At 44.0% G+C, this 25,610-nt stretch overlaps 2 protein-coding genes across 6 annotated transcripts in view; both read right to left on the bottom strand.

Annotated features, from left to right (window-relative positions):
• Positions 1-3,522, bottom strand: part of syne3 (spectrin repeat containing, nuclear envelope family member 3) — a 61,243-nt gene extending 57,721 nt beyond the window's left edge. For all 5 annotated transcript variants that reach the window (XM_086126923.1, XM_086126921.1, XM_086126920.1 and 2 more), the window contains exons 1-2: positions 3,400-3,522; positions 534-695 (exon numbers count right to left, since the gene is read on the bottom strand). In XM_086126923.1, the coding sequence (XP_085983049.1) occupies positions 534-677 (144 nt within the window). In that variant the 5' untranslated portion in view covers positions 678-695; positions 3,400-3,522. The remainder of the gene's footprint in view (positions 1-533; positions 696-3,399) is intronic.
• A 5,920-nt stretch (positions 3,523-9,442) lies between these two features.
• gabrr2a (gamma-aminobutyric acid type A receptor subunit rho2a) overlaps positions 9,443-25,610 on the bottom strand; it is a 62,665-nt gene continuing 46,497 nt past the window's right edge. Inside the window, exons 7-9 of the mRNA XM_086128004.1 lie at positions 20,950-21,102; positions 13,902-14,110; positions 9,443-10,379 (exon numbers count right to left, since the gene is read on the bottom strand). Coding sequence (XP_085984130.1) covers positions 10,044-10,379; positions 13,902-14,110; positions 20,950-21,102 — 698 coding nt within the window. The 3' untranslated portion in view covers positions 9,443-10,043. The remainder of the gene's footprint in view (positions 10,380-13,901; positions 14,111-20,949; positions 21,103-25,610) is intronic.

Genomic DNA, 25,610 nt, shown 5'->3' on the forward strand with positions numbered 1-25,610 from the left:
GACGGCAGAGGAAAATTACAAATCACGATTAATGTGAATGATAATGAAATCAGGATGAGGATACACAATTATTCAATGCTTTCAAAACATTGTATTTATAACTTGAAAGAAGAACCAGAAAAAAATTGTTACAAAGAAAAATAATAATACATTGAAAGGATAGCAATTCAAAATTATAGAAACTAGAGTGGCGAGCAGCTATCAAGTGCCCTCGCCACTTTGGGGTGCTGGCGATGCTTATAAAATAACTGACTTAACTTTACTTTTGTATTTTCTGGAGGAGTTTCTGAATCGTGTTTAATTTTGGTTGATAACAGACACACACCCATAGAAAATAATCACTCATCCACAATATCTGTAGTTACGAATATGCATGTATACAAGCTGTGCATGAACATAGCTTGGAACCATAATGACACTACTACTTGAAACTGACATCTGGTGCTGGTCGCCGATCTACTAAGTTCCGGGTGTATCGATTTAAGTACGCATACCGTCCAGAGGCAGGTTCAAACAATGTACAGGGGTCTCACCTCAGTCACTCTGAGTCTGGCTTCAAGGGCATTCAAGGGCCCTCGGGTGTCATCATTTGCCCTCAGCCTCTCCTGCACATCCTTCATCCAAGAGAGTGCCACTTCCAGTCTTTCCATAAACGTCTGCTGCTCCTGCTCAGTCATGACCAGTCAAGTCTAGCCCTGAAATCCACAAGAGTAGTCTGACTCTGCTTTCACATACTCTTCGTGTTAAAGGGATTATCAACTCAAAAAAGGCTTATGACACAAAAAGGCAGGATGCAATGTGTGAACTTTCTACTTTTTTTTGTGGGGGGCAAATTTACTAAAAAGGTCTTTGCAATTTTAGAGTGGTACGTTATGATTCGATTTGGTTCAATTCAGTGGGATTAAGATTTGAATCGATATGGTAATGCATGTTCGACAGGGTATGATGCAATGAGTTTCTTGTCATCAGTACATATGAATTAACTTGTCAGTACTGTAAATGTGGCATTTTCTTTAAAAATGTATCAAGATGATTTGACAGTGCCGTTAGGGCCTTCAAGGCACAAACACTATCAGAAACACAGACTTATAACTTAAATGGAGTGGAAATCATATATTTCTAAGTCTTTTGTCTTCATTTCATGATGTATGTCTTGGCCGCACGGCTTACAGTCTTCTGTGTTTTTTTTTTCCCGCAGGGAGGGTGCGTCATGCACTTGTTTTTCCTGCACGTGTGTGTGCATGTGCAATGCAGGTGAGTTTATAAAGCTTAATTTGCTGGCTTTTTCCCATTCCATAGGTTGTATTGACAACATGGTTTGCAAGCAAATCTACTTAACCTCATGAGATGAATTATCTATCTATCCCTCGGTGATTCCCCACCTTGACTCAAAGCACAGAATTTAAATTTGAAAACTCTCATGGCACACAATCATACAAAAATGTCACAAAAAGGGGAAACACATGATGTACATTCTGCCTTCAAAGATCACATTAATTTGTTCTGTCTGCCTGTGTAAGTCATACAAGAGCTTTGACAGTAATGTACCCCAGTAGTGATGATTATTTGCAGCGGCACAGTCATCAACTGGTTAGCACGTCGGCCTCATGGTGCAGAGGTGCAGGGTTCGATTTCGGCCCCAGCTTTCCTGTATGGAATTAGCATGTTCTCCCCGTGCCTGCGGGAGTTTTCCAGTATTCCGGTTTCCTCCCACATACCAAAAACCATGTATGGGAGGTTAACTGAACACTCAAAATAATCCGTAGGTATGATTCTAAGTGTGAATGATTGTTCATTTGTGTGCCCTGCAATTGGCTGGCAACCACTTCAGGGTGTACCCCGTCTACTGCCCGAAGACAGCTGGGAGAGGCTCCAGCACACCCGCGACCCTTGTGAGGATAAAGTGGTTCCGAAAATGGATGGATGGATGATTAGTTGCTAAAATCAATTAAGTGACCAGTTTGAAGATGAAATATCATGTCTTTGCAGTGTATCTTAATATAGGTTGCACATGATTTGCAAATCACTGTATTCTGTTTTTTTTTTACGTTGAACACAACGTCCCAACTTCACTGGAATTAAGGTTTCTGTGTATGTTGCCAATTGGAATGCTTGCCAAATAAAGCAAAAGACCGTTTTTCAATCCGATGATCCAATCTTTACAAATGCCTGCTGTGGGCGGGTGGCATAGTCGCAAGGGTTGTGACCTTCTCAAACTACACGACTTTTTTTGTCGTTCACGCGCTGTCAGACTACCACATAAATATTGTTCTGGGTCTTGGACCGGGTGGGATGTCACATTACAAGTCCGTCACCGACCAGAAAGTGCCCAATAAAACATCATTTAAAATGAAGAGCGATATCCTTTTTTATTTTTATTTTCAATTATGCTGCAGACACCTGTTGAACTGCGTGGCCCGTTCAAAGTGATATGTCAGCATATCCGCCATATTGGATGTGTCCATTTTATTCGCCATAAAAATCGCCAAATAATATTTGTAAAACTGAGTTAGAAAGACTTAATACAATCTAAATCAATGGTTTGGTTTTGATTCAGTGAGTTCTTGCTTGACACCTCTCCAACGACCAAGTGAACGAGGCATCTGACACAAATAACTTCACTTTGCCACATCCAATACGTCTGTATTGTATCTAGTGCGTCAACGTACTCAATAAGAGGGTCGATGTATTTGCATTATATTGGAAATGTTGTCGATGACAGTACGATTTGCCAACGGATGTCGCAAAGGGCACCATTCAAGACTGTTGCACGAATATATCCAAATATATGGAGCAAAGTGAACTGTCTGTTGAGTTAGGGTATTAATAATTTTGATCCCCCCCTCCCCCTTATGCATTTCATGTCACCTCTTTAACCCTGATCTCAGGCGACAGGTATGTATTCCGCTAGAACATGTCAACATGACTTCAAAGAGCAGCGTTCTCAGCCACCAAAATCGCACCAAGACGTAACTACATACTGTATGTTCACGTTTATTAACCCGTGCAATCAAACGCCCAGCGCCGTTTTTGATGCTTTGTTGCACGCTACACTTCAACTGTTACATTAGGTATCATTACCATATAGGCTACTGTTCATAAGATGAACACATAACTTTTCCGTTTACAAGGTAGCGATAAAAATGTAGAATTCGTCTTCGCCGGTAGAGCAGCACCGGAATTAAGTAATATGGACACCTAAATGCGAAAATGTTAACTTTTAATTTATCGCATCTAATTTTGAAAAGGTTGTTAACTAATGTGGCGGGACAGAGACAGGAGAAAAACATGGTTATCTGCGTGTCGTTTAGGCCGATTAAAATGTAGCTAAGGAGTGCTGGATACTTGTTTTAGAAAATGGATGTCATGATAAATAGCAATAATAACAATAATACTCACAGTCTTCTGTTCATCAGTTGACAGCAAGGCGTGAATTAACGCAGTCCTGTTGGAGATTTTGTAGTCTGTGAAGTTAGGGCAGACAGACAGGAAGTGAAGCGTTCGCTGCCTGGGCTAGAAAAAGAAAGGAGGTGACGCTGCATTCAATGACTCTTTGTAAAACACAAATATATAATGAAATCTCAAAATGTTTGCCGTATTTATCATTGAAACAGAATTGCTACCGAGTAAAGTATGATCATTTCGTTGTCAGCGAAATAAGCTATGAATTTGTAAGACATCTTTCCAGCAAATGGTTACATAATCATTGTATGTAGTAAAACATCTTTGCCAAATTGTGCTGGATTTTTTCATACAAGATTTTCGTGCAATTATCAGCGAGGTCCGGGCATTTTCAAACTGATTTCCTTTGGTAATTTTTTAAAAAAAACTTTATTGACGAGAACATTTTCGAGAACATTTTTTTAGTTCAATTTGCAAAGCAGACATGAGTACAGTTAGGGGCCGTTCTGGATCAATTTCACTGAGGGGGCCGGGCTGGGGCCAGGGGTTTTGATGGGGGGGCACATTCAACCCAGGGCTAAAAAGACAGATTTGAAATCTTATTTGACTTTTTATTTCTTCAGACTTTGAAATTGTAGTCATAACATTACAGTGATGAGAAAAAAACAGTATTAAGAGGGCTAAAATGTCTGCAAGTGTAACAATACGTCTGTTGAGAATATTCAAGCCAGGGGATGATATGGTACCAGCCTGCCGGGGACAAAAATTGCAAATACACTGAAGCTAGATGTTTTACATGCATATAATTATCCAAATTTTAAAAGGCAATGTCTTATATATTGATCCTGTTAAATAAAAATTAAAATAAAAAGGGAGACTAAAAAAGTTACACACGCGCGCACACACACACACACACACACACACACTCACACACACACACGCACACACACACACGCGCGCACTCACGCACACACACGCAAATAGCACTCGTGTCGTGGTAATTTCCTTCTCTGCGGACTGCTTCTCATTTTCCCGCTCATTTTTAAATGGCGCAGCGCACTAAAGGGTCCGACTAGAATGTTAAATCACGCACTTTGTTTCCACCTTTCGCGTCAGCGACTCGGCACGACTGCGTAATCTGCGCTCGGAGGGGGGGCCACAGGGGGGGGCAGAATCGGTGCTACAGGGGCACTGGCCCCCGTTGCCCCCCCTCCGAGGGCAGATTACGCAGTCGTGCCGAGTCGCTGACGCGAAAGGTGGAACCAAAGTGCGTGATTTAACATTCTAGTCGGACCCTTTAGTGCGCTGCGCCATCTAAAATGTGCAATAATTTTAAGTTCTCACATCTCTTCTTCTCATACAAAGAGAAAACGTCAGAAGAGAGGACGCTCAATTTTGTTATTATAAGATAAGATATCCTTTATTTGTCCCGCAATGGGGAAATTTATAGTCAGTTCAGAAAGGAAACCACAAGGTAGGGAGAGGGAAAAAAAAAACACGCTCGAACTATTCTCTTCTGAGGATAATTTAAGTCCAGGATAAAAAAAAGACCCTAGCACATAAATAAGCATATGACAGTTACAACAAGTCACAAGACATAACATGTAATGAGGGGGAGGATGACTGGGAAGGGGGGAGGGGGAGGGGTGAGCACGACATGGCCCGTCCAACCAGCTGCACAGTCCGCCGAGCGCTCCGTAGATCATTCCACGTCGCGGGGGGAAAAGAAGAGGAACGATGAAGGCGGTGAGGATGAGGATGTGTATGCGCGTGTGATTGTCTGGTTGTGTATGTGTATGCGTGAACAGGCCGCAGCTGCTTCGTCAAGGTCTGCTCATGAAGACAGTCCTGGCTTATCAGTCCATGGCCGAGAAGGAGGGGGGTGATGGTGGGGGCACTAGCTTCCGTGCATACCTTCCATCCAGGGGAAAGGGGTCCAAATAGCGTAGTTTGTTTTGGAGGGACGGCCGCCAACAATTTCAGGTGGCCTTGAGTCCGTGGCTGTATCCCTTCACTGGCGCCGATCAGCCAAATCCTCAATTCCTTTTCGAAGCGAGAATTCCACTTCTCCCTGTTGTTGTCGATCGTACGGAGACGCTCCAGAACCGCAATTGCGGTTGAGCTCAGTCACCGCTTGGGTCTGAGTGTTGGACATTCGCGCTAGACCATCGAGAATGACCGGCAGCTTCTTCACTTCCAATAAAGCTGCTTCCATCGGTTGGATTTTGCGATAGAACAGGAAACTGCTAACACCAAACTGCAGCATACCTGCTATCAGAAGGCCGATAATGTAGATGTCTTCCTCCTCCTCAACGGACAGTATTGACAGGCACACCATTCTCCGCTTCCTCCATGGATCTCGGGTGTGCCCAGCAGCAAATGTTCCGAGGGGCAAGCAGGCTCCCCACTGCCTGCTCTTCTCGTCGAGAAAATCTTGTCGATTGCATCAAGAGACCAGCCAACCAATTCCATGGTTTGTTTTTTAGGATGAAAAATACGGCGGAGTCTAGGGGAAGACAGCACAAGGACAGCACATAGACTGAGTGGTGAGCAAGGAGGGGGGGGGGGGGGGGGCAGGAGCAGAGCAAGAAAGCATCCGCCTTCGTCGAGAGCCAAGCAGAAAGATATATATACCCCCCCACACACACACACACATAAAATATTGATCTATGGATATAGAATTTTGCTAAAATAATTTGGTTTATAAGTAAAGTTGTGCTAATCAATAATGGCAAATAAAATATGTTTTTGGTCATTTGTATCCAAAATTTGTAAAGTTGTCAGTTCTACAGTACTGAATCGTGTGTGACTTTTGTGTATGTTAAGTAGAAATAGAAAATCAACCTTTGTCATTTTCAGAATTCCAGTGTGAGTTGTGTGTTGAAAGCCAAGTGTCAGTCCCTAACCTGGTTACTCGGATTTATATTATTCACATATCGTGCTTTTGTATAAAGACTAATTTCAGGATTTTCTGCCAATTTTTGCTTTAAAATTATTGTCATCAAAAGTGCGTGGTGTTCCCTGGCGGTAAGCAAGTTTTATTGCAGGCATTAAATCTTGAGTCGTCGTCTCCTGAAACCCCGTTTAAAACATTTTTAAACAATATATTGGTCGAGCCCGTGGGGAGTCTTAGATTAAATTATTTCAGATAAAAACATAAAAAAAATCACGAATCCATGACGATTCGCGCATCTTGTTGTTCGATTTTTCTAAAAAGAAGTGGAAAAGAACGCCGCCATCTTGAAAAGCCGTTTTGCCAGTCATTTCAAGGAAAATACGTGTTTCAGATCGCCATTTTGAATGTGTCAATTGGAAGTGTAGATGATGTTCGAATAGAGCCGGCCAATCACTGTTTTGAGAACACAGTTCTTCATTTCTAGGCGGCACGAGTTAGCACCCCGGCCTGTGTGGAGTTCGCATGTTCTCCCGTGCCTGCGTGATACTCCGGTTTCCTCCCACGTTCCCCCAAAGAATGCACGGCAAGTTGATGGAAAACGAGGAATTTATCTTAGTTGTGAAAATATATTGTGTGCACGCGGTGTTTCGGTTACTCTGGAATTATCAACGGTGTGACGTCGTTTCGCTGGAAAGTCCTTAATGATGGTTTGCAAAAATCAGATGCGTGTTTCTCCGTGCTTGAGATACGACTCGCGCCCTCTAAAATCCTATGAACAAATACTCGCCTGCTCAATCACCTGTCGAGGTTAACCAAGCGAGCAGCTGCCTGTACACACCCGCTGAAATAAAGTGTTAGTGTTGTGCTGTACACGCACAAACACGAGGCGGTGCCATTGCCTCGTGAATTGAAAGTGTGTTAGAAGCTCTGACTTGTGTGTGTGTGTGTGTGTGTGCGTGTGCGTGGTTGCATTTTGGAGTTCAAATTATTTGCATTGTTGTGATTCCAACACTTTTAAACTTCTGATCTTCTAACAATATCAAATTATTAATTCATCGTGTTTCTTGATTTTATTTAATTTTTAATTGTCTTATTAACCTACCATGCATGTATTTGAATGTGGGAGGAAACCGAAGTTCCCGGAGAAAACCTACACAGGCACAGACAGAACATGCAAACCTTACACAGGGAGGCCGGGGCCTGGAATCAAACCCTGCACCTTGGCACTGTGAGGCCGACGTGCTTACCAGTCAACCACTGTGCACCCTTGGACGGTCACTGGAAATATAATATATAGATGGAAGACAATGAGGACACGACTACCGCTGTGTGTGTGTGTGTGTGTGTGTGTGTGTGTGTGTGTGTGTGTGTGTGTATCAGGGGGCACCAGGTAGCCCGTGAGGACCACACCAATAGCCCGCTAGTGCTAGGATTGTGATTTGCTTGTAGAAATTATGATTTAAAAATGCAAACACTGGCAGTATTGTGAGACATCTTTAAGATGATCAGAGCCTGAAAATTAAAATCACCAAGTATGAAAAATAACACATTATAATATTAATTCATTCATGTTCCGAACCGCTTCATCCTCACTAGGGTCGCGGGGGTGCTGGAGCCTATCCCAGCAGTCTTCAGGCAGTAGGCGGGGGACACCCTGAATCGGTTGCCAGCCAATCGCAGAGCACACAGACACAAACAACCATCCACGCCCACACTCAGACCTAGGGACAATTTAGAGTGTTCAGTCAGCCTGCCATGCATGTTTTTGGAATGTGGGAGGAAACCGGAGTACCCGGAGAAAACTCACGCAGGCCTGGGGAGAACATGCAAACTCCATACAGGGAGGCCGGAGCTGGAATTGGTACCTCTGCACTGTGAAGTCGACGTGCTAACCACTGGACTACCGGGCCGCCCTACATTATAATATTATTAAATGTAATTTGTACAAATGTTATTTCAGATGTGTATCAAGTTGGTAGCCCCTCACACAATCAGGACACATAAAGTAGCTCTCACTCTCAAAAAAGTTCAAAAGTTCGTTCCGCGACATCAGCTGAGCAACGCTGTCTTGGGTGGTGATCGAGGGGAGGACAAGTTAGAGACAGTGAGTGAGTGGAAAGAAAAGCTAGGTCTCTTACTTGTCTCATTTCATAGCAAATAGTCCAAATTTTGTTGGAATATATTTTGTTCATATACCCTGTATACTGCAGTTTTTGTGTTATAAACAGTTTTTGGGCAATGTATTGTTGCACTTTGTTGCTTGTGTTGCCATACATGTATGTTATTAACATACTTGGATGTTCATACAGGACATACAGTGAAACTCCTCTACAACGAAACCTACACGGGCTTTCGCCCATACAGCACATTTGACAATAAAGTTTATCCAATTCAATCCAATCCAAATTCGTTGTAGAGGTATTTGACTATATCCCGTAGTTGTTTCCCACAGAAGGAAATTCAGTCATAAGGAAAGATTGGACTCTGCAAATATGATTCCTTACTATAAAATACTGTATCGCTCAACTTCTGATGGTCAGATTACAACCCATCTGCAGGAATGCACTGGCTAAAATGGATGATCAACAACACTCTGGTCCAAAAACAATCAAAACACCTCTACGTGAAAATAGAAGATCTCATTGATTAAACATTTTCATAAAATGAGAACAAGATGATAAGAATCGGTCAAGGATTTTTGCCACTTTATGTTATGAATCAGCCCAAATTGACTTGAATTGTCCAGAAATCATCCATCCAGCCATCCATTTTCTGATCCACTTATCCTCACAAGGGTCGCGGGGGGTGCTGAAGCCTATCCTAGCCGTTTTAGGGCAGTAGGCGGGGGACACCCTGAACCGGTTGCCAGCCAATCGCAGGGCACACAGAGATGAACAACCATCCGTGCTCACACTCACACCTAGGGACAATTTTGAGTGTCCCATGAACCTGCCATACACGTTTTTGGAATGTGGGAGGAAACCAGAGTACCCGGAGAAAACCCACGCAGGCCCGAGGATAACATGCAAACTCCACACAGGGAGGCCGAAGCCGGAATTGAACCCTACACCTCTGCACTGTGATCGCTGACCACCGGGCCGCCCAAGAATAAATCCAAATGAAGAAATTCAGGATTGACAAGAATTAGAGCAAATAGATTGTAATAACATCGGTCTTTCTTTCAGATTTCCGAATCATTACAACCATCATATGCCGCACGTTTCAAGAAATAATTGCATCCACTTCATTTAACTAATTCTTTCATCGAGAAAAATAAAATCCCTTTTTGTTTTATCAGATGAGAACAAAAAGGAATTACTCACCTACACTACACATTCCAGGACAATATACAGTACCTTTGACTTATCTCTGACAATCTGTTCCAAGAATGGGGAAATGTCATCTAAAAATGAAAAACAAGAAAATAATCCCAACAATTATGAGTACATAAGAGCAAACAAATTAAAAAAAAAAAAGAAAAATGTGTGTGCTATATATACAGTATATATACACATTTTGTGTGTGTGTGTGTGTGTGAGAAGCTGCCGTCCAGCACCAATTCAATGTCGATTGTATTGCATTGTAACTGATTTATGTTGTGTTCAGTCACTGTCCATGATCTTAGGCACCAAACATAGGGCCCAAGTGTCACTTTTAATTAGTTCGGAATTGTAACATTTTAATGAAGCTTGTATTCCGTCTTTGTGACATTTTCCATGACTGCAGCCCTAAACCGGGTGTGTGTTCAGCAGTAGACAGACCAATAGATAAGATTGAAGAAAATATATGACCCCGGAAAAATCATACGCGAGTATTTGTCAATGGCGTGCGTGTTTTGGATGATGTTTAGGGTACGTAGACTCTTCTTCTTCTTCGTGGTGGTGGATTCACTGCTCACTGACAGGTGAACCACCATATGTTCTGTTTTTTCGGACACATCGTGCATTTCTTCCTGCTCCTCCTCCGGCACCATTGGCTCTTCGGTGTAGCCGGCAAGACTGTTGGTATCGGCCTCGCTATAGGTGCCATCTAACATTGCCATGGTTCTTGTCTGGGAAATACCACATGTGCAGGGCAGTGACTATCAGGAAAGAAAAAAAAAAGCAATTATTTCATGAGAGAACAAAACAAATTCATAAAACTACCTGTGATTGTTTTTTGGGTCGAAAATACTTTTTTGGAGAGGACCTCATATTCTAAAAGTAGTATTTATTATAGCAAAGCTACTGTAATATAATGCGATTTGTTCTTTGAATTGCAAAAAAAAAACTTGCATAACATCAAATGTGTCATGGTTTTGTCTGTTTATGTCCACTAGGTGGCATTGGAGGGCTTCTCCTCCAGAGTCGCACCGATATCACATCATCAGCTCTCACCTGCTTAAAAGGACGATCAAGCCGTCACTTGTTGTCGGATAATTCTGTAGTGCTCACGACTGTTTTTTTTAAACCTTCGACGTTCTCGATCACAGTCTCGTATTTGTAATTCCTAGTTTTGCTCTTCGCTCCTTTCGTTATTCATAAGGTTATTCTCTGTGTTTTTTTTCGCTTTTCCTTGTCTTTTCACGACAAAAGAGAGTTTGTGTTAACATTCCCTTCTTGCCTTTGCAAGCACCTTTGGTTCGTCTCGCTATTATCGGGTTCCTTGTTACGAGCGTTTTACATTGTACTTTGTCGGCTTTGTGTTTTCTCTTTGATAAAAGTATTTTTGTAGTTGATGTTGTCTCAGTCTGCATTTGTGGGGACTGGTTCTGTTCCAGATTCCAGATATTCCGGAACATCACAAAAAAAACAAAAGCCTTAAGTGTGAAAAACAAAAGTTAAGACATCAGATATCCTTTCATTTATCCATCAAACAACACACACTAAATGTAGAGTGGTTCTACGAATGTCAGTCATTGGTGAAAAGGACACTTTGATTCCCTCCTCTTTCATCTATAACTGCTTCAGACACAAAGTGTATGCAGGAAAGTGGTGAAGAATGCACGATTGTCTGTGTCTAATGTGTTGTCTTGTATTATTTTGTCATTTTATGTTACCGTATTTTCTGCACTAAAAGACGCACTGGATTATGAGGCGCACCTTCAATGAATGGCTATTTTGTAATTTTTTTTCATACATTAGACGCTTCGCATTAAAAGGCGCAATCTACAATGCCTCCACTAGATGGTGCTACGCTCCTTCCATTCAACTCGAGAGGCGTTCATGACTACCTCTGAAAAATGTAAATTAACTATTACTGGACTTAAATGAAACTACGAAAATTGAAAATAATGCATCAAAACAGAAACTCAAGCGAGGAAATCACAAGATAAACTCTATATCCCCCCCTACAGAATTTATTTTGTGATTTCCTCGCTTGATTTTCTTCGTGGTTTCATTGAAGTAAGAATCAATTTACGTTTTTCGGAGGCGGCCATGAACGCCTCTCGAGTGGAACGGAAGAAGGCACGGAGACGGACAAAGACGTACAGTACCTATATTTGTTGAGACTGTAGTGTGTGTTTAAAAAAACCCCCACAGCTCTCCTTTTTTCAACAAATACCAGTGCGTCTATGTCCGTCCCCGTGCCTTCTTTTCTTCCGGTCAACTCGAGAGGCGTTCATGACCGCTTCCGAAAAACGCATTGGCATTTCCTTTATCATAGCTCCAACAGTACGATCAGATAAGATAAGAAAACCTTTAATAGCCTCACAATGGAGAAATTCCCACTTCACAGCAACAAAGTTATGAAAGGAAGAAGTAGAAGGACAAAATAAATAGGGCTGCTGGAAAGGCAGCCACTCGCGCGGAGTCATCTTGAAGTCAAAATAACACAACAAGATGTCAGTCGTAGTTATTTATTCCTTTGTTGTGTATTCACAAATGATGAAATCACAATATAAATTCTGTGGGGGGGGCTATAGAATTTATTTTGTGATATCCTCGCTTGCTTTTCAGTTTTGATGTATTATTTTCAGTTTTTGTAGTTTCATTGATTTATTGTAATGTTAGTTTACGTTTTTTCGGAGGCGGTCTTGAACGCCTCTCAAGTCGAACGGAAGAAGGCACGGAGACAGACAAAGACGTACCTGTGTTTGTTGAGACTGTTTTAAAAAATTAACACCACAGCTCTCCTTTTTTAGGAGCTGCAACACAAACTTATTTAATAAAGCAGCGACACAGTTCACTGAACCAACAGCAAGTTATAACATTGGAAGCATGTCTTCAGGAAGGAGCCATCATGGAGTCTACGTATTACTGTAACGACCATACAAAAGACGCACTGGATTTTAAGGCGCTCGGTGAGCTTTTAAGAAAATTGAAGACTTTTTGGTGCGTCCTATAGTGCGGAAAATACAGTAACTTTTCTTTTGATGGTGGCACGGGCACCCGCCGCTCCTCTTGCTGTATGTTGTCTTGTGAGGGAAGAAATTTCATCTGTGCTGTATGTTGCACATATAGCACATTTCACAATAAAGTTGTACTTGATACTTAAACTCATGACAAAGACTGTCATGCGTTTGCCCTGTGCTTGGATGGGTTCTCCTTCTTGCTATCTTAGATGCAGATATGGGATGGTCTGTCTTTGAAATCACCCCTATGATTTACTGGCCATCAGTTCAGGTTCTACCGGTCATTTCAGAATTGTCTGTGACAGACTTCAACTCAACATGGGCAATTGTTTCGGTGTACTGATTGTCGGAAGTTATTCACGCAGTCTGCCCTTCTGTCCAACCTGTGAGCTGCCTGTTAAAAAAAGGCTGGAAACCAAATAACAGTTCCACATCTCCATGAGAACCAGACCAAAAGACATACAGTAGGTCAGGGGTTGGCAACCCAAAATGTTGAAAGAGCCATATAGGACAAGCCCCCCCTCCCCCCAAAAAACAAATATGTCTGGAGCTGCAAAAAAATAAAAGCCTTCTATAAAACTTACAATGAAGGAAACACATGCTGTATGTACTGTATGTAGGAGACTGGACTGTCTCAGAATTGTTTGTCATTCATCCCTTTGTTGTGTGTTCACAAACGCCTCCATAGAATTTATTTTGTAATCTCCTCGCTTGATTTTTTGTTTTGGTGCATTTTTTTCGCTTTTCTTATTGTCAGTGAAGTGATCATTAATTTCCATTTTTCTGAGGTGGTCTTTAAACGCCTCTCGAGTGGAACGAGAAGAGAGAAGGCATGGAGTCGGACGCAGACGCATCTGTGTTTGTCGAGACTGTTAAAAGCATAAATAAAGTATACGTTTTAAAAAACCAACACCACAGCTCTCCTTTTTCGAAGCTGCAACATGTATCTATATCTATTTGAGCTACAGTATATTAGCCGACTATCAAAATAAAATATTTTTCCATTTTCAAACATTTTTTATAAAGCTCCAGGGAGCCACTAGATATCGCTCAAGAGCCGCGTGTTACCGACGCCCGACATAGGTATGTAATGTTTGTCAATAACCAAAACATGCTGTAAAATGTTGGCTAAATAAAGCTGTTTCAATATCTGCTCGTTCTCCACGATGTTGGCACGAGAGAGTGAGGGATTTCTCCTTTCATTAGCGAGGATGTTTAAGACATGACAGTTTCACATCGTGCCAAACAAACCGGGTGAGACAAACCAACCTGGGATCGTGCACGCTCTCTCATTTTCCGTTCCCGACGGTCCTGGACAGTGGACAGGTAGTTGACTGCAGCATACTCCAACACAGATAAGAAGACGAAGACAAAGCTGACCCAGAGGTAAATGTCCACTGCCTTGATGTAAGATACTCGAGGCATAGATGCATTCACACCAGTGATGATGGTGGACATGGTTAGCACAGTAGTGATGCCTAGACACAAGATACAGAACATTAAATTACACCTCACGTTTTGAAACGCCAGACCTCATGTTCATTCATTCATTCATAAATGAAAACATAAAGAAGTTTCTTTTTCATTTTAATGTTATTTCATACTATTGGATGGAATGCCAGACACTGTAAAATTATGCAGTTTGCGTTTCACTGAAACAGTGGTCCTTAAACTATGAAACATTAGTACAGTGGTTCTTAACCTGGGTTCGATCGAACACCGGGGGTTCAATGAATCAGTCTCAGGGTTCGATGGAGCCTCTTCCATGGAGTTTAAGACACACCCGACTCAATATTTCATTTAGTTATGACACGCCCATTTGGCCATCGCTGGCTGCAGATGATCACATTACATTGCTTGTCCAATCAGTGCTGTGGGAAATTTAGTTCGCTCAGTAGTCGACGTGTGACTGATGAACATGAACAACATGGATTCACATGCATCACAGAACATGATGGGACTCAGCGTCCTATCTGTATGATTTGTCAGGCCAAGTTGAGTAACTCTCATCTTGCACCGGCAAAACTGAAGGAACACTTCTTGGATCATATTTTTATTTTTCACCAAGGGTTCGGTGAATGTGCATATGAACTGGTTGGGTTTGGTACCTCTAACAGGGTTAAGAACCACTGCATTAGCACTTAAAAAATGATTTAATCAGTAAGTATTGCAAGTAAAAGTTACATCATTAAAAAAAAAGATTTTTAACCCTGGAGAACCCAAGAACCCTTTTCTTCTTTGGAAAATGATGAATTATACATTAAATGACTGCTATATGTTCACTGAACACCAAAATATATGTTTTTCCAAATATTTCATGATTGAATCCTAATTTGGGATTAAGGCCAAATTTGACCCTTTGGGATTTAAGGGTAGCATTTGAGTAGCAGAATTTACAGTATATGGGCCAAATTTGACCCCATGGGTTCCCCAGGGTTGAAATGCATTTAAACAGCCTGGATAGCAACGTGACAGGCAAAAATCTTCACTTTGTCCAAAACCTCCAGTGCCTGCTCTTTGGGAAAGAAGCACACAAGAGGTGGTTTGAAAAGAAAGCTGAAAGCTTTGGCAAAAAAGGAACACACAGTTGTTCCCTGAGTGTGTGAGGTTTACTGGAACTTTGTATTTTATTGTTAGCCAGTCAAAAAACATTACAGACAACCAGCAGCATAAAAAAATCATTGATGCATTTGAAGAAATAAAAAAAAACACCTTTAAACGGACACAGCAAAGTATAATGATTAGCACCAATGGAGTTGGGCCATTGTCCAAACTCTCAACCCAAAGCCACGTCAAATGATAGTTGAGCCATGCGTCTTCAAAAAATTGCCAGTGTAGGAGGATTAACATCATCAATACTAAAATTGTTTCATAAAAGGTACTACCCCCATTGCGAAAAGACTATTTCCTGAGATCCAATTTAGAATGTTAACCTTAACCTTCAATCCGACAATGCATCCTAAAATAACGAATGAAAATTCATAAAATTTTCCTTTATGATTAATAAAAACTGTTCATAATCTTGTACACCATCATCAAGTCAAACACAACATGATAATGCCTTTGGGACTGAGATGAAGTTTGGCTCAACGTTCACTATAGGAGTCCAAAGAGAAGCCTGATCGTCAATGTGTGAATAAGTGTTGCACTCTCTCAATTAAGTCTATATCTTGTTTTAAATGAAAAGACCACACCTCAGTTGCATACGATAATCCAGGTCTAACAACGAACCCCCCAGCAAATATAAAATCAAACTTGACAAAGTCTCTCTGTTATTGTCAAACAACGGTGAGACAAAAACTACATTACTACTGGCTGTAATGCCACCCACCTGTAAATACAATGTTGGGTGAGCGTAGCCGTAATTCACAACAAATAATTTTTCAACTGCTATTTCCAATTGGTTGTCACTAGCCCACTGATAAACTGTGTCCAAATCTGAGTGGATTTAAGTCATTGACATCATAATTATGATTGAAATAGCCGTAAAGTTTGGCATCATATATAAAGAGCTTCACATTAAGAAATCGCAGTATGGCCAAGTACGGACCCACACCAAATGTTGGGCAATTAATTCTGAATTTGAATTTCTCGTCTGATTACTTTTTCTGCCCAAAGACATACAGTATACCTTGAACCAATCAAGTGGTTTTCCAGCCATGCCAACAAAGTAAGTGTAAGATTAATTGTAAATAGCTTATCGCTCTCTGCTTTTCCATATACAGTATAATCAGGTTACTAGTGCCACCCTACAATGACTTCATTTAAGTACCGGTACTGTCATGTAGCATGGTGGTGGTGGACCCCAAAAAGCAGGCAGGAGGGAGGAGCAGGGTGTATTTGAAGAAGTGTATTGATAAAACACAGAAAACTAAATCCAAAACAAAGTCATGAAAACAAAACGAATCCAAAGTAACAAACAAAAACCATGGCAGAAACTAAAAACTCTCAATAACAAAAACATGACTGAAACAAACATGACAGTAGCATACCAACAGCCATAAACAAACATGACAGCAGCAAACAGCAACAATGACCCGACACTGAGTGTTCGGGCAGGAGTCCTTTTATACGCTAATTACCTAATGACCAACAGGTGTGCAGCTGCAGGGGGAGCCCTACAGTGCCACCTGTTGGTCCCAAACCGAATCATGACAGTACCCCTCCTTCAATGGACGGATCCCAGACGTCCCAAAGTTGTCCAGAAGGCTTGCCTCGCCGGGGAACGGGAACTAAAAGCGACTGCGACCTTTGCCTCGCCGGAGAACAGGAACAAAAGCGACGGCGACTTTCGCCTCGCCAGAGAACAGGAACAAAAGCAACGGTGACCTTCACCTCGCCAGGGAACAGGAACAAAAGCGACGGCGACCTTCGCCTCGCCAGAGAACAGGAACAAAAGCGACGGTGACCTTCACCTCGCCAGGGAACAGGAACAAAAGCGACGGCAATCCTTTGGCTGGGCGTGGCCTGACGTGGACGGAGCTCGACGTAACGGGGGACATGGGACAGCCGGACGTGAACAGGGCTCGGCCTGACGTGGGCGTGGCACGTCTAGTCGTCGACGTGAATGTGACTCAGCTCGAACAGACACGTGACGAGCCTCGGCTCAACGTGGACGCGGACGGGGCTCGGCCCACCGTAGACGCGGCTTGACGAGACGAAAACAGGACAGCCGCATCACCAGCGCTGCCTGAAGGGGAAAAGGGTGTCGGCCGTAGATGTGCTCCGCCAGGCACATGGTGGAATAGGGACCAGTCCTTAGTACCTGCGGGGTCCGGTGGTCGGGTCATTCTGTCACGTAGCATGGTGGTGGTGGACCCCAAAAAGCAGGCAGGAGGGAGGAGCAGGGTGTATTTGAAGAAGTGTATTGATAAAACACAGAAAACTAAATCCAAAACAAAGTCATGAAAACTAAACGAATCCAAAGTAACAAACAAAAACCATGGTGTTGCTCACAAAGGAAAGCAACACGAGGAAGCGTCACTTCCTCGTGTAAGGAAGGCGGAGTCAAATAGTGCATTCAAGTGCGCTCAGTTTGTTCGAGAACCGAAATTTGTTTGTCATCCGAGGCATAAAAAACTCGAAATCTTTGGTTGAAAACCGAATTGGTCCGAACCGAGATGTTCGAAAACCCAAGTTTGACTGTATATATATATATATATCTATATATACTGTATATATCTATATATACTGTATCTCTCTCTCTAAAAAAAAAAAAAATAATCCTCGTCTCCCCCCTCGGGTGGTGTCCGTCCCTCATTCAGCTCGGGTCCTCTACCAGAGGCCAGGAAGCTTGAGGGTTCTGCGCAGTATCCTTGCTGTTCCCAGCACTGCACATTTCTGGACTGAGATGTCCGATGTTGTTCCCGGGATCTGTTGCAACCACTCATCTAGTTTGCGGGTCACTGCCCCGAGTGCTCCGACCACCACAGGCACGACTGTCACCTTTACCTTCCAGGCTCACTCCAGCTCCTCTCTGAGCCCTTGGTATTTCTCGAGTTTCTCATGTTCCTTCTTTCTGATGTTTCCATCACTTGGGACCGCTACATCCACTACAACGGCTTTCCTCTGCCCTTTATCTATGATCACGATATCTGGTTGGTTCGCCATGACCATCTTGTCAGTCTGGATCTGGAAGTCCCACAGGATCTTCGCTCGGTCATTCTCCACCACCTTCGGAGGTGTTTCGACCTTGGGGTTTCCAGTCCATACTCCGCGCAGATGTTTCGGTAGACTATGCCAGCCACCTGGTTGTGGCGTTCCATGTTGGCTTTCCCTGCCAGCATCTTACACCCTGCAGTTATGTGTTGGATCGTCTCAGGTGCCTCTTTGCACAACCTACACCTTGGGTCTTGTCTGGTGTGGTATATCTGGGCCTCAATGGCTCTGGTGCTCAGGGCCTGCTCCTGAGCAGCCAGGATGAGTGCCTCTGTGCTGTCCTTCAGGCCAGCCCTCTCTAGCCACTGATAGGACTTCTTGAGATCAGCCACTTCAGTTATGGTCCGGTGCTACATCCCGTGGAGGGGCTTGTCCTCCCATGATGGTCCCTCTTCCAGCGCCTCATCTTCTGTTCCCCATTGTCGGAGACATTCTCTGAGTACGTCATCCGTTGGAGCCTTCTCCTTGATGTATTCATGGAGCTTGGATGTCTCATCCTGGACAGTGGCTCTTACACTCACTAGTCCCCGGCCTCCTTCCTTTCGGCTTGCGTACAGTCTCAGGGTGCTGGATTTGGGATGGAACCCTCCATGCATGGTTAGGAGCTTTCGGGTCTTAACGTCCGTGGTCTGAATCTCTTCCTTTGGCCACCTTATTATTCCTGCAGGGTATCTGATCACTGGCTGGGCATAGCTGTTTATTGCCCGGGTCTTATTCTTGCCATTGAGCTGGCTTCTTAGGACTTGCCTCACTCGCTGGAGGTATTTGGCCTTAGCCGCTTTCCTTGTTGCCAGTTCGAGGTTGCCATTGGCTATATATACAGTGTGTGTGTGTATATATCAGTATATATATATATATATATATATATACACCGGTAATCCAGTGGTTAGCACGTCGGCTTCACAGTGCAGAGGTACCGGGTTCGATTCCAGCTCCGGCCTCCCTGTGTGGAGTTTGCATGTTCTCCCCGGGGCCTGCGTGGGTTTTCTCCGGGTGCTCCGGTTTCCTCCCACATTCCAAAAACATGCATGGCAGGCTGATTGGACGCTCTAAATTGTCCCTAGGTGTGAGTGTGGGCGTGGATGGTTGTTCGTCTCTGTGTGCCCTGCGATACGCTGGCAACTGTTTCAGGGTGTCCCCCGCCTACTGCCCGAAGACGGCTGGGATAGGCTCCAGCACCCCCCGCGACCCTAGTGAGGATCAAGCGGTTCGGAAAATGGATGGATGGATGGATGGATATATATATATATATATATATATATATATATATATATATGTATATACGGGGAGAGAGAGAGAGATTGCCATCCTGTTCCGATGTTACTAGTTTCTTGGGGATTGGGATGATGGTGGACTGTTTGATGCAGGATGGGACCTCACACAGTTGCAGAGATCTGTGTGAAGACCGGCGCAAGCTGGACTTTCAGGCAGGAGGGGGACACCTTATCGAACCCTGCGGCCTTCTTGATCTTCTGCTTCTTGAAGAGCCGTCTCACGTCCTGTTTGTGGATCTCCATGGCAGGGAATGAGGTCTGGGATGTGGATAAGGTAGTTTCTGGTGGCTGTGGGCAGGTGTAGGAAGTGGAGGTGTCCTTTAAGAAATCTGGAGAAAAACATGTTTACTTCATCAGCCAGTCCCTTCTTGTTCACTGCTTGTGGGGATTGTGTCCATTAGTTTGTAACTGCTTTTAGGCCATTCCACACAGATGCAGAGCCGTGAGCAGAAAACAGTTTGTTCAGCTTGTCTTTGCGATGTTAATTTCCTTAATTTGGTTTTGGGCGTGTTTGTGCAATGCCCTATTTCCACTTATAAAGGCGGCCTTCTTTCTCCCTTCTAAGTTTCCTGACTTTGGCAAAGAACCATCGCTTGTTGTGTTTGAAAGAGTGGAAGGACTTTGTTGGTATACACAGAAACTGATGTATGATTTTACAGTGTCTGTGTATTCATCCAGGCTGCCAGTTGAAGTTTCAAAGATGTCATAGTCGGTGCAGTCCAAGCATTCTCGTAGTGACAGCTTTGTCATCGGTCCATCTCTTCACAGTCTTGACAACAGTTTTAAACATTTGAGTCTGTCTGTATGTTGGTATTAAGTGTATTTAACAGTGGTCAGAAATGCCCAGTGCTGTGTGGGCAACAGATTGGTCCACATCTTTAAGTGTCATGTAGCAATGGTCCAGAATGTTGCCTTCTCTGGTGAAACAATCAATGTGCTGCTTATATCCGGGATTTTGCTGCCGTATACTCTAAATTTCCCCAGTGTGGGACAAATAAAGGTTATTTTATCTTATCTTATTAAAATCATCCAAAAGGACAAAGGGTGACTATGGATAATTTAGCTCGAGTTTGTTTACTTGGTCAGCTCGCGTTTGTCGTGCTCTGTTCGCGTTTGCTTGCGGTGGGATGTAAACACGAGTATAAAGGAGGAGAACTCACGTGGTGAGTAGAATGCTGCCCGCCACCAGACATGCGCGTGCATAACTAAGGAGTAACGAGAGGGCTAAGAGGTAGAACTGGTCATTCCCCCAAATTAAGTTGAAATTGAAAACACGACCACACACATATATTCCCTTTGACAAGCTACCCACAAACTAGTAACCAGCTAGCTTGCAAGATCTTGACCCTATTGAGAATTCCAACTCAAAAGGATGTGGCTTTTACCCAGGGAAACTCTTGCTGGCACAGCCCGGCGGTCAATCCAAAAGGACACCCATGACAGCATGACCATGAGTGTGGCAGGAAAATATGTCTGCAGCAAAAAGAAGAAGATGTGGCGTCTCAGCGTGAAGTTGATGTAGAGGCGATTGTACCAGCCTGAAAACATAACATAACAGCTCAGTCGTTTGTACAGGTAAAACAACATAGAAACTTATTCCTTACTGTTCTACTACTATGTGTTGGTACATGATTCACAGATGATTGTCTGTATAGTCTCCCTTCCAAGCATGCATTGAGAGGAAAGAGGCTGATGTGTGGCATCAAAAGAAGAACATTTGAGACATTTGAGGATATTACTACTTCCGGGTTGAGTGCTGCCGCTGCTCACCAGCATTTTTTTTTTGCGTTTTAGCGTTTTTTTTTATGGTTTACTGTCGTCTCTACGGTCTACTCTCGTCATGAGGGAAACCCTACACTCCTGTTGCAATTCATTGTGATTTTAGATCGTTGGTCGTCACACGATTGTTCTCGGTTGCGCTGTTGCAGCGTCCTGCCTGTTCGGCTGTCGTGCCTTCTCCACCCCTCTGCGCCCCGTGGTGGGGGTCGACGAGGCGTGTGTCTGGGCTGTGCTGCCGTCTGCCCGTGGGGGGGACTGCTGCGGTGCTCGGTGGCGGGGCTTCTTGGGCTCCGCTTCCGGTGGTCGGGCTCCCCGCCTGCGCTGCGTCGCTCCTCGTCCTTCCCGGAGGTGCATCCGCCGCGGATCTCGTCGGGGCTTCCACCTCGATGGCTCCAGGGGCATCACCTCCTTTTGGTCGTCCTCCCGCCGGCCACGCAGAGACAACGGCAGAAACGGCGGCCGACCCACGGACCACGGCGTGTTGGCCGGCCTGGCTGAGTCGGCTAATGCTCCTCGCCACGACGATGTTGCCGGCGTCAACTTCGGACTGCTGGACCATTCGCTTGCTGGGAAGGGTTGTCTTGTCCGTGATATCATCAAAGACCATCTTCATTCTCCCTCACCTCTGTGTACCCTCTGCCCGTCCCAGCACGATGGGGTGCAGAGCTTTCAGCCGCTCTGCCCCCAAACTCTGGAACTCACTCTCACTCAACATCCGAAACATTGATTCTCCTCCCACATTCAAATCACATCTCAAAACCCACCTATTTAAAATCACATACTCAGTTTGAATTCATCTCTCCTTTTATTATTTATAATTTTATTTGTGGTTTTATTGTTCTTGTTTTGATTGTAAATTGTCCTTGAGTGTTGTGAAAGGCGCTTATAAATTAAATGTATTATTATTATGATTACTAAAGGGGAAAAAAAACACAGATCCACACGACATAAATCTACTGTATATGCATCCATGATCTGATCCGCTTATAGTCACGAGGGTCGCAGGCGTGCAGGAGCCTATCCCAGCTGTCTCAGAGCAGCAGGTGGGGGACACCCTGAACCGGTTGCCAGCCAATCGCATGGCACACAGATGAACAACCATCCATGCTCACACTCACACCCAGGGACAATTTAGAGTGTTCCATTAACCTACCATGCATGTTTTTGGAATGTGGAAGGAAATTGGAAGAACCGGAGAAAACCCACACAGGCACGGGCAGAACATGCAAAGTTCGGCCCTCAAGATTCCTATTCTTTGCCTCAGTGAATTGTGTTTTTTTTTTTTCTCCTGTACACCCCATGTGATCGACTTGGGACCAGTCCGTGATCTACCGGTCAATCGCGATCGACGTAATGTGCACCCCTGATCAGGTAAGGCGGCCCGGTGGTCCAGTGGTTAGCACGTTGACCTCACATTGCAGAGCTTTGATTCCAGCTCCGGCCTTCCTGTGTGGAGTTTGCATGTTATCCCGGTGCCTTCGTGGGTTTATCCTGGGTACTCCAGTTTCCTCCCACATTACAAAAACATGCATGATAGCCTGATTGAAGACTCTAAATCAGTGTTTTTCAAATGCCTCCGCAGAACACTGGTGGAGATACTGTCAGGTGTGCCGTGGGAAATGCATCCAATTTGTATGCCTGTGCGGCAGTGTTGTGTCCAAGGACCGGCAACCCGAGGCCAAGGCCAAGGCCAAGGACTTGCCGCAGAGGCCAAGGCCAAGGCCAAGGACTTGGAAAATTTTCCGAGGCAAGGGTTCTGTAAACGTTCATCATGGGAACCCATTTTTCTATTTTGACTGATATTCATAATCAAGAATTCCGAAACTCAAAAGTATAATGTTTCAAGGGCCAATGTTTGAAAACTATGCATTAACAATGAACATTACATCAGCAGCTGTGTACTCCAGGTTTATTCCAAAAAATAAATGGATCAAAAACTGGTGTACTCATGTGGCATCATCAGAGTATTTTTTCTGATCTCACACTGCAAAGATTAATTGACTGGTAATCATTAATACAGGTAAGTATTGATGTGGCTTGACATCCTCTTCCCAAGACGATGCATGTATAATCTACGATCAATTTGACGAAATAATTTAACACACGTCATCATTAATTCTACCAACAGTTAACATTAGCGTTACTACACCTTGTGACGAATGTTTTATTCATAAAGTTACCATGCTACAACCAGTAAATTATAGAATAACCAATACTGTTTCATAATATTTTTCACAGCGATTAGCCTACAAATCTAATGACCAACTTGCCTCGTAATCGTGCCTCGCGTCGTAGCTCGCTCCCGCGTTCTGTGCATACGTCACAGGTGAGTTTAGTGATACGCCCTTTGGACGATTCATACGAAAAATCAGACTAGCATTCCCATTTCTTAAATATCGTAATTAGTAGACCATTGTGAGTTTTTTTCGCCGCCATCTCAAACTTTCATCCGCGCGATTCCTCAGTTTGCGGACTAAAATAGCAAACCGCATGCGCACATAACGTCATCCCCCCCAACACTGAAAACAAAACAAAACGAAAGTAAATTAGAAGAAACACACTCACACACCACACCACATCACAAACACATACAGGCGCAGTGAAATCGCGTTGATCACACAGTCAACTCGTGTGCGGTGACTTTTATAGTTAAACTATTTTTCGGTACCGTGAAAATGATGCCACGGAAGCGACACGCTACCGGTGACGATTCTTACTGTGAAATCCTCAAGCTTGTTGTTTTTTTGTTTGTTTGTTTTGACTGAGAAATTTCCTTGCGTCCCAAAAACGCACATTGTTTGGAACTGTGCGTCCCGTGGGTTAATTTTACGTCTAGGACGAGGGACGCAGAGGTAACAAGATGGCTGATCTCTAAACATTCTCTGAGTACTCCTATTATTACCACTCCCACTAATTAAGATATCCTTTATTTGTGCCACACTGGGGAAATTTACAGTCTACAGCAGCAAGATTGTGGGTAGAAAGAAGAAAGAAGAAAAAAAACAAACACCGTTCAATTAAGTGCAATATAAATCCAAAATGGATAAGTCGCAGTGTATTTACAATTGTTTTCCACATCATTTAATTATTATTATTATTATTGTTATTATTTTTATTCAGCGGCTGTATCTCTGGAGAGGTAATACTACATTAATTAATTTAATACCTTCAACTTCACAATAATAATAACAAATAATTAAATCAACCATGATTTTAAATCAGCAGTGCTCTCTCCATATACCAAACAGAAGCAGCAACTTGGGCCTCCAAGTAAGCTGGCAGAAAACCAAACTTATGTATATCAGTGACGGACCCCACCCCTCCCCCCTGTTCTTAGGCACAGACGAAGTGCCATTCGTCAATTCCACCATCTACCTGGGCTCCACTATTACTAGCAGCGGCGATCTCAAGCCAGAGATTGACCGCAGACGCGCCCTTGCGGCCGCGGCTATGCAATCACTGTGGCGGCCCCTCTGGCGCCACCACTCAGTGTCCCAAAAGACCAAGATGCGCATTTATAACTCAGCAGTTCTTCCCATCCTCTTGTATGGTGCAGAATCCTGGCCTTTAAACAAGACCCTGGCCAAGAGGATCGACGGCTTTGACAGCAGGTCACTCAGAACCATCTTGAACATCAGCTGGCACCTCCATGTTGCCAACTCAGGCCTCCGAAAACATACTCTTCAGCCCCCTGCATCCCGACTGGCCGCTCAGAGGCGCATCCGTTGGCTTGGACATCTCCTCGGATTACCCCCGGAACACCCAACTCGTGCCATCTTCTCATTGGATCCAGCGACAGCCGGCTGGAAAAGGCCACGCGGCAGACCCCACACCAGATGGCTTGATGTCATCAGAGAGGATCTCAAACACCAGGGCCTTACCCTGGAGAATACAGTGGACCTGGCTCATGACCGTGGTCATTGGCGGGCCCTGGTGAAGCTGATCTGCTCTACGCACTGTGACGACCCAGACGAATGAGACTGGGCCTCCGCATCGCAAGAGCATTTATCCATCCAATCCATCCAATTTCCGAACCGCTTGATCCTCACTAGGGTCGCGGGGGTTGCTGGAGCCTATCCCAGCCGTCTTCGGGCAGTAGGCGGGGACACCCTGAATCAGTTGCCAGCCAATCGCAGGGCACACAGAGACGAACAACCATTCACGCCCACACTCACACCTAGGGACAATTTAGAGCGTCCAATCAGCCTGCCATGCATGTTTTTTGGAATGCGGGAGGAAACCGGAGCACCCGGAGAAAACCCACGCA

This window comes from Hippocampus guttulatus, chromosome 13 (assembly GCF_054856545.1).
Source record: "Hippocampus guttulatus isolate MCC_2025c chromosome 13, RoL_Hgut_1.0, whole genome shotgun sequence".
Taxonomy (NCBI): domain Eukaryota; kingdom Metazoa; phylum Chordata; class Actinopteri; order Syngnathiformes; family Syngnathidae; genus Hippocampus; species Hippocampus guttulatus.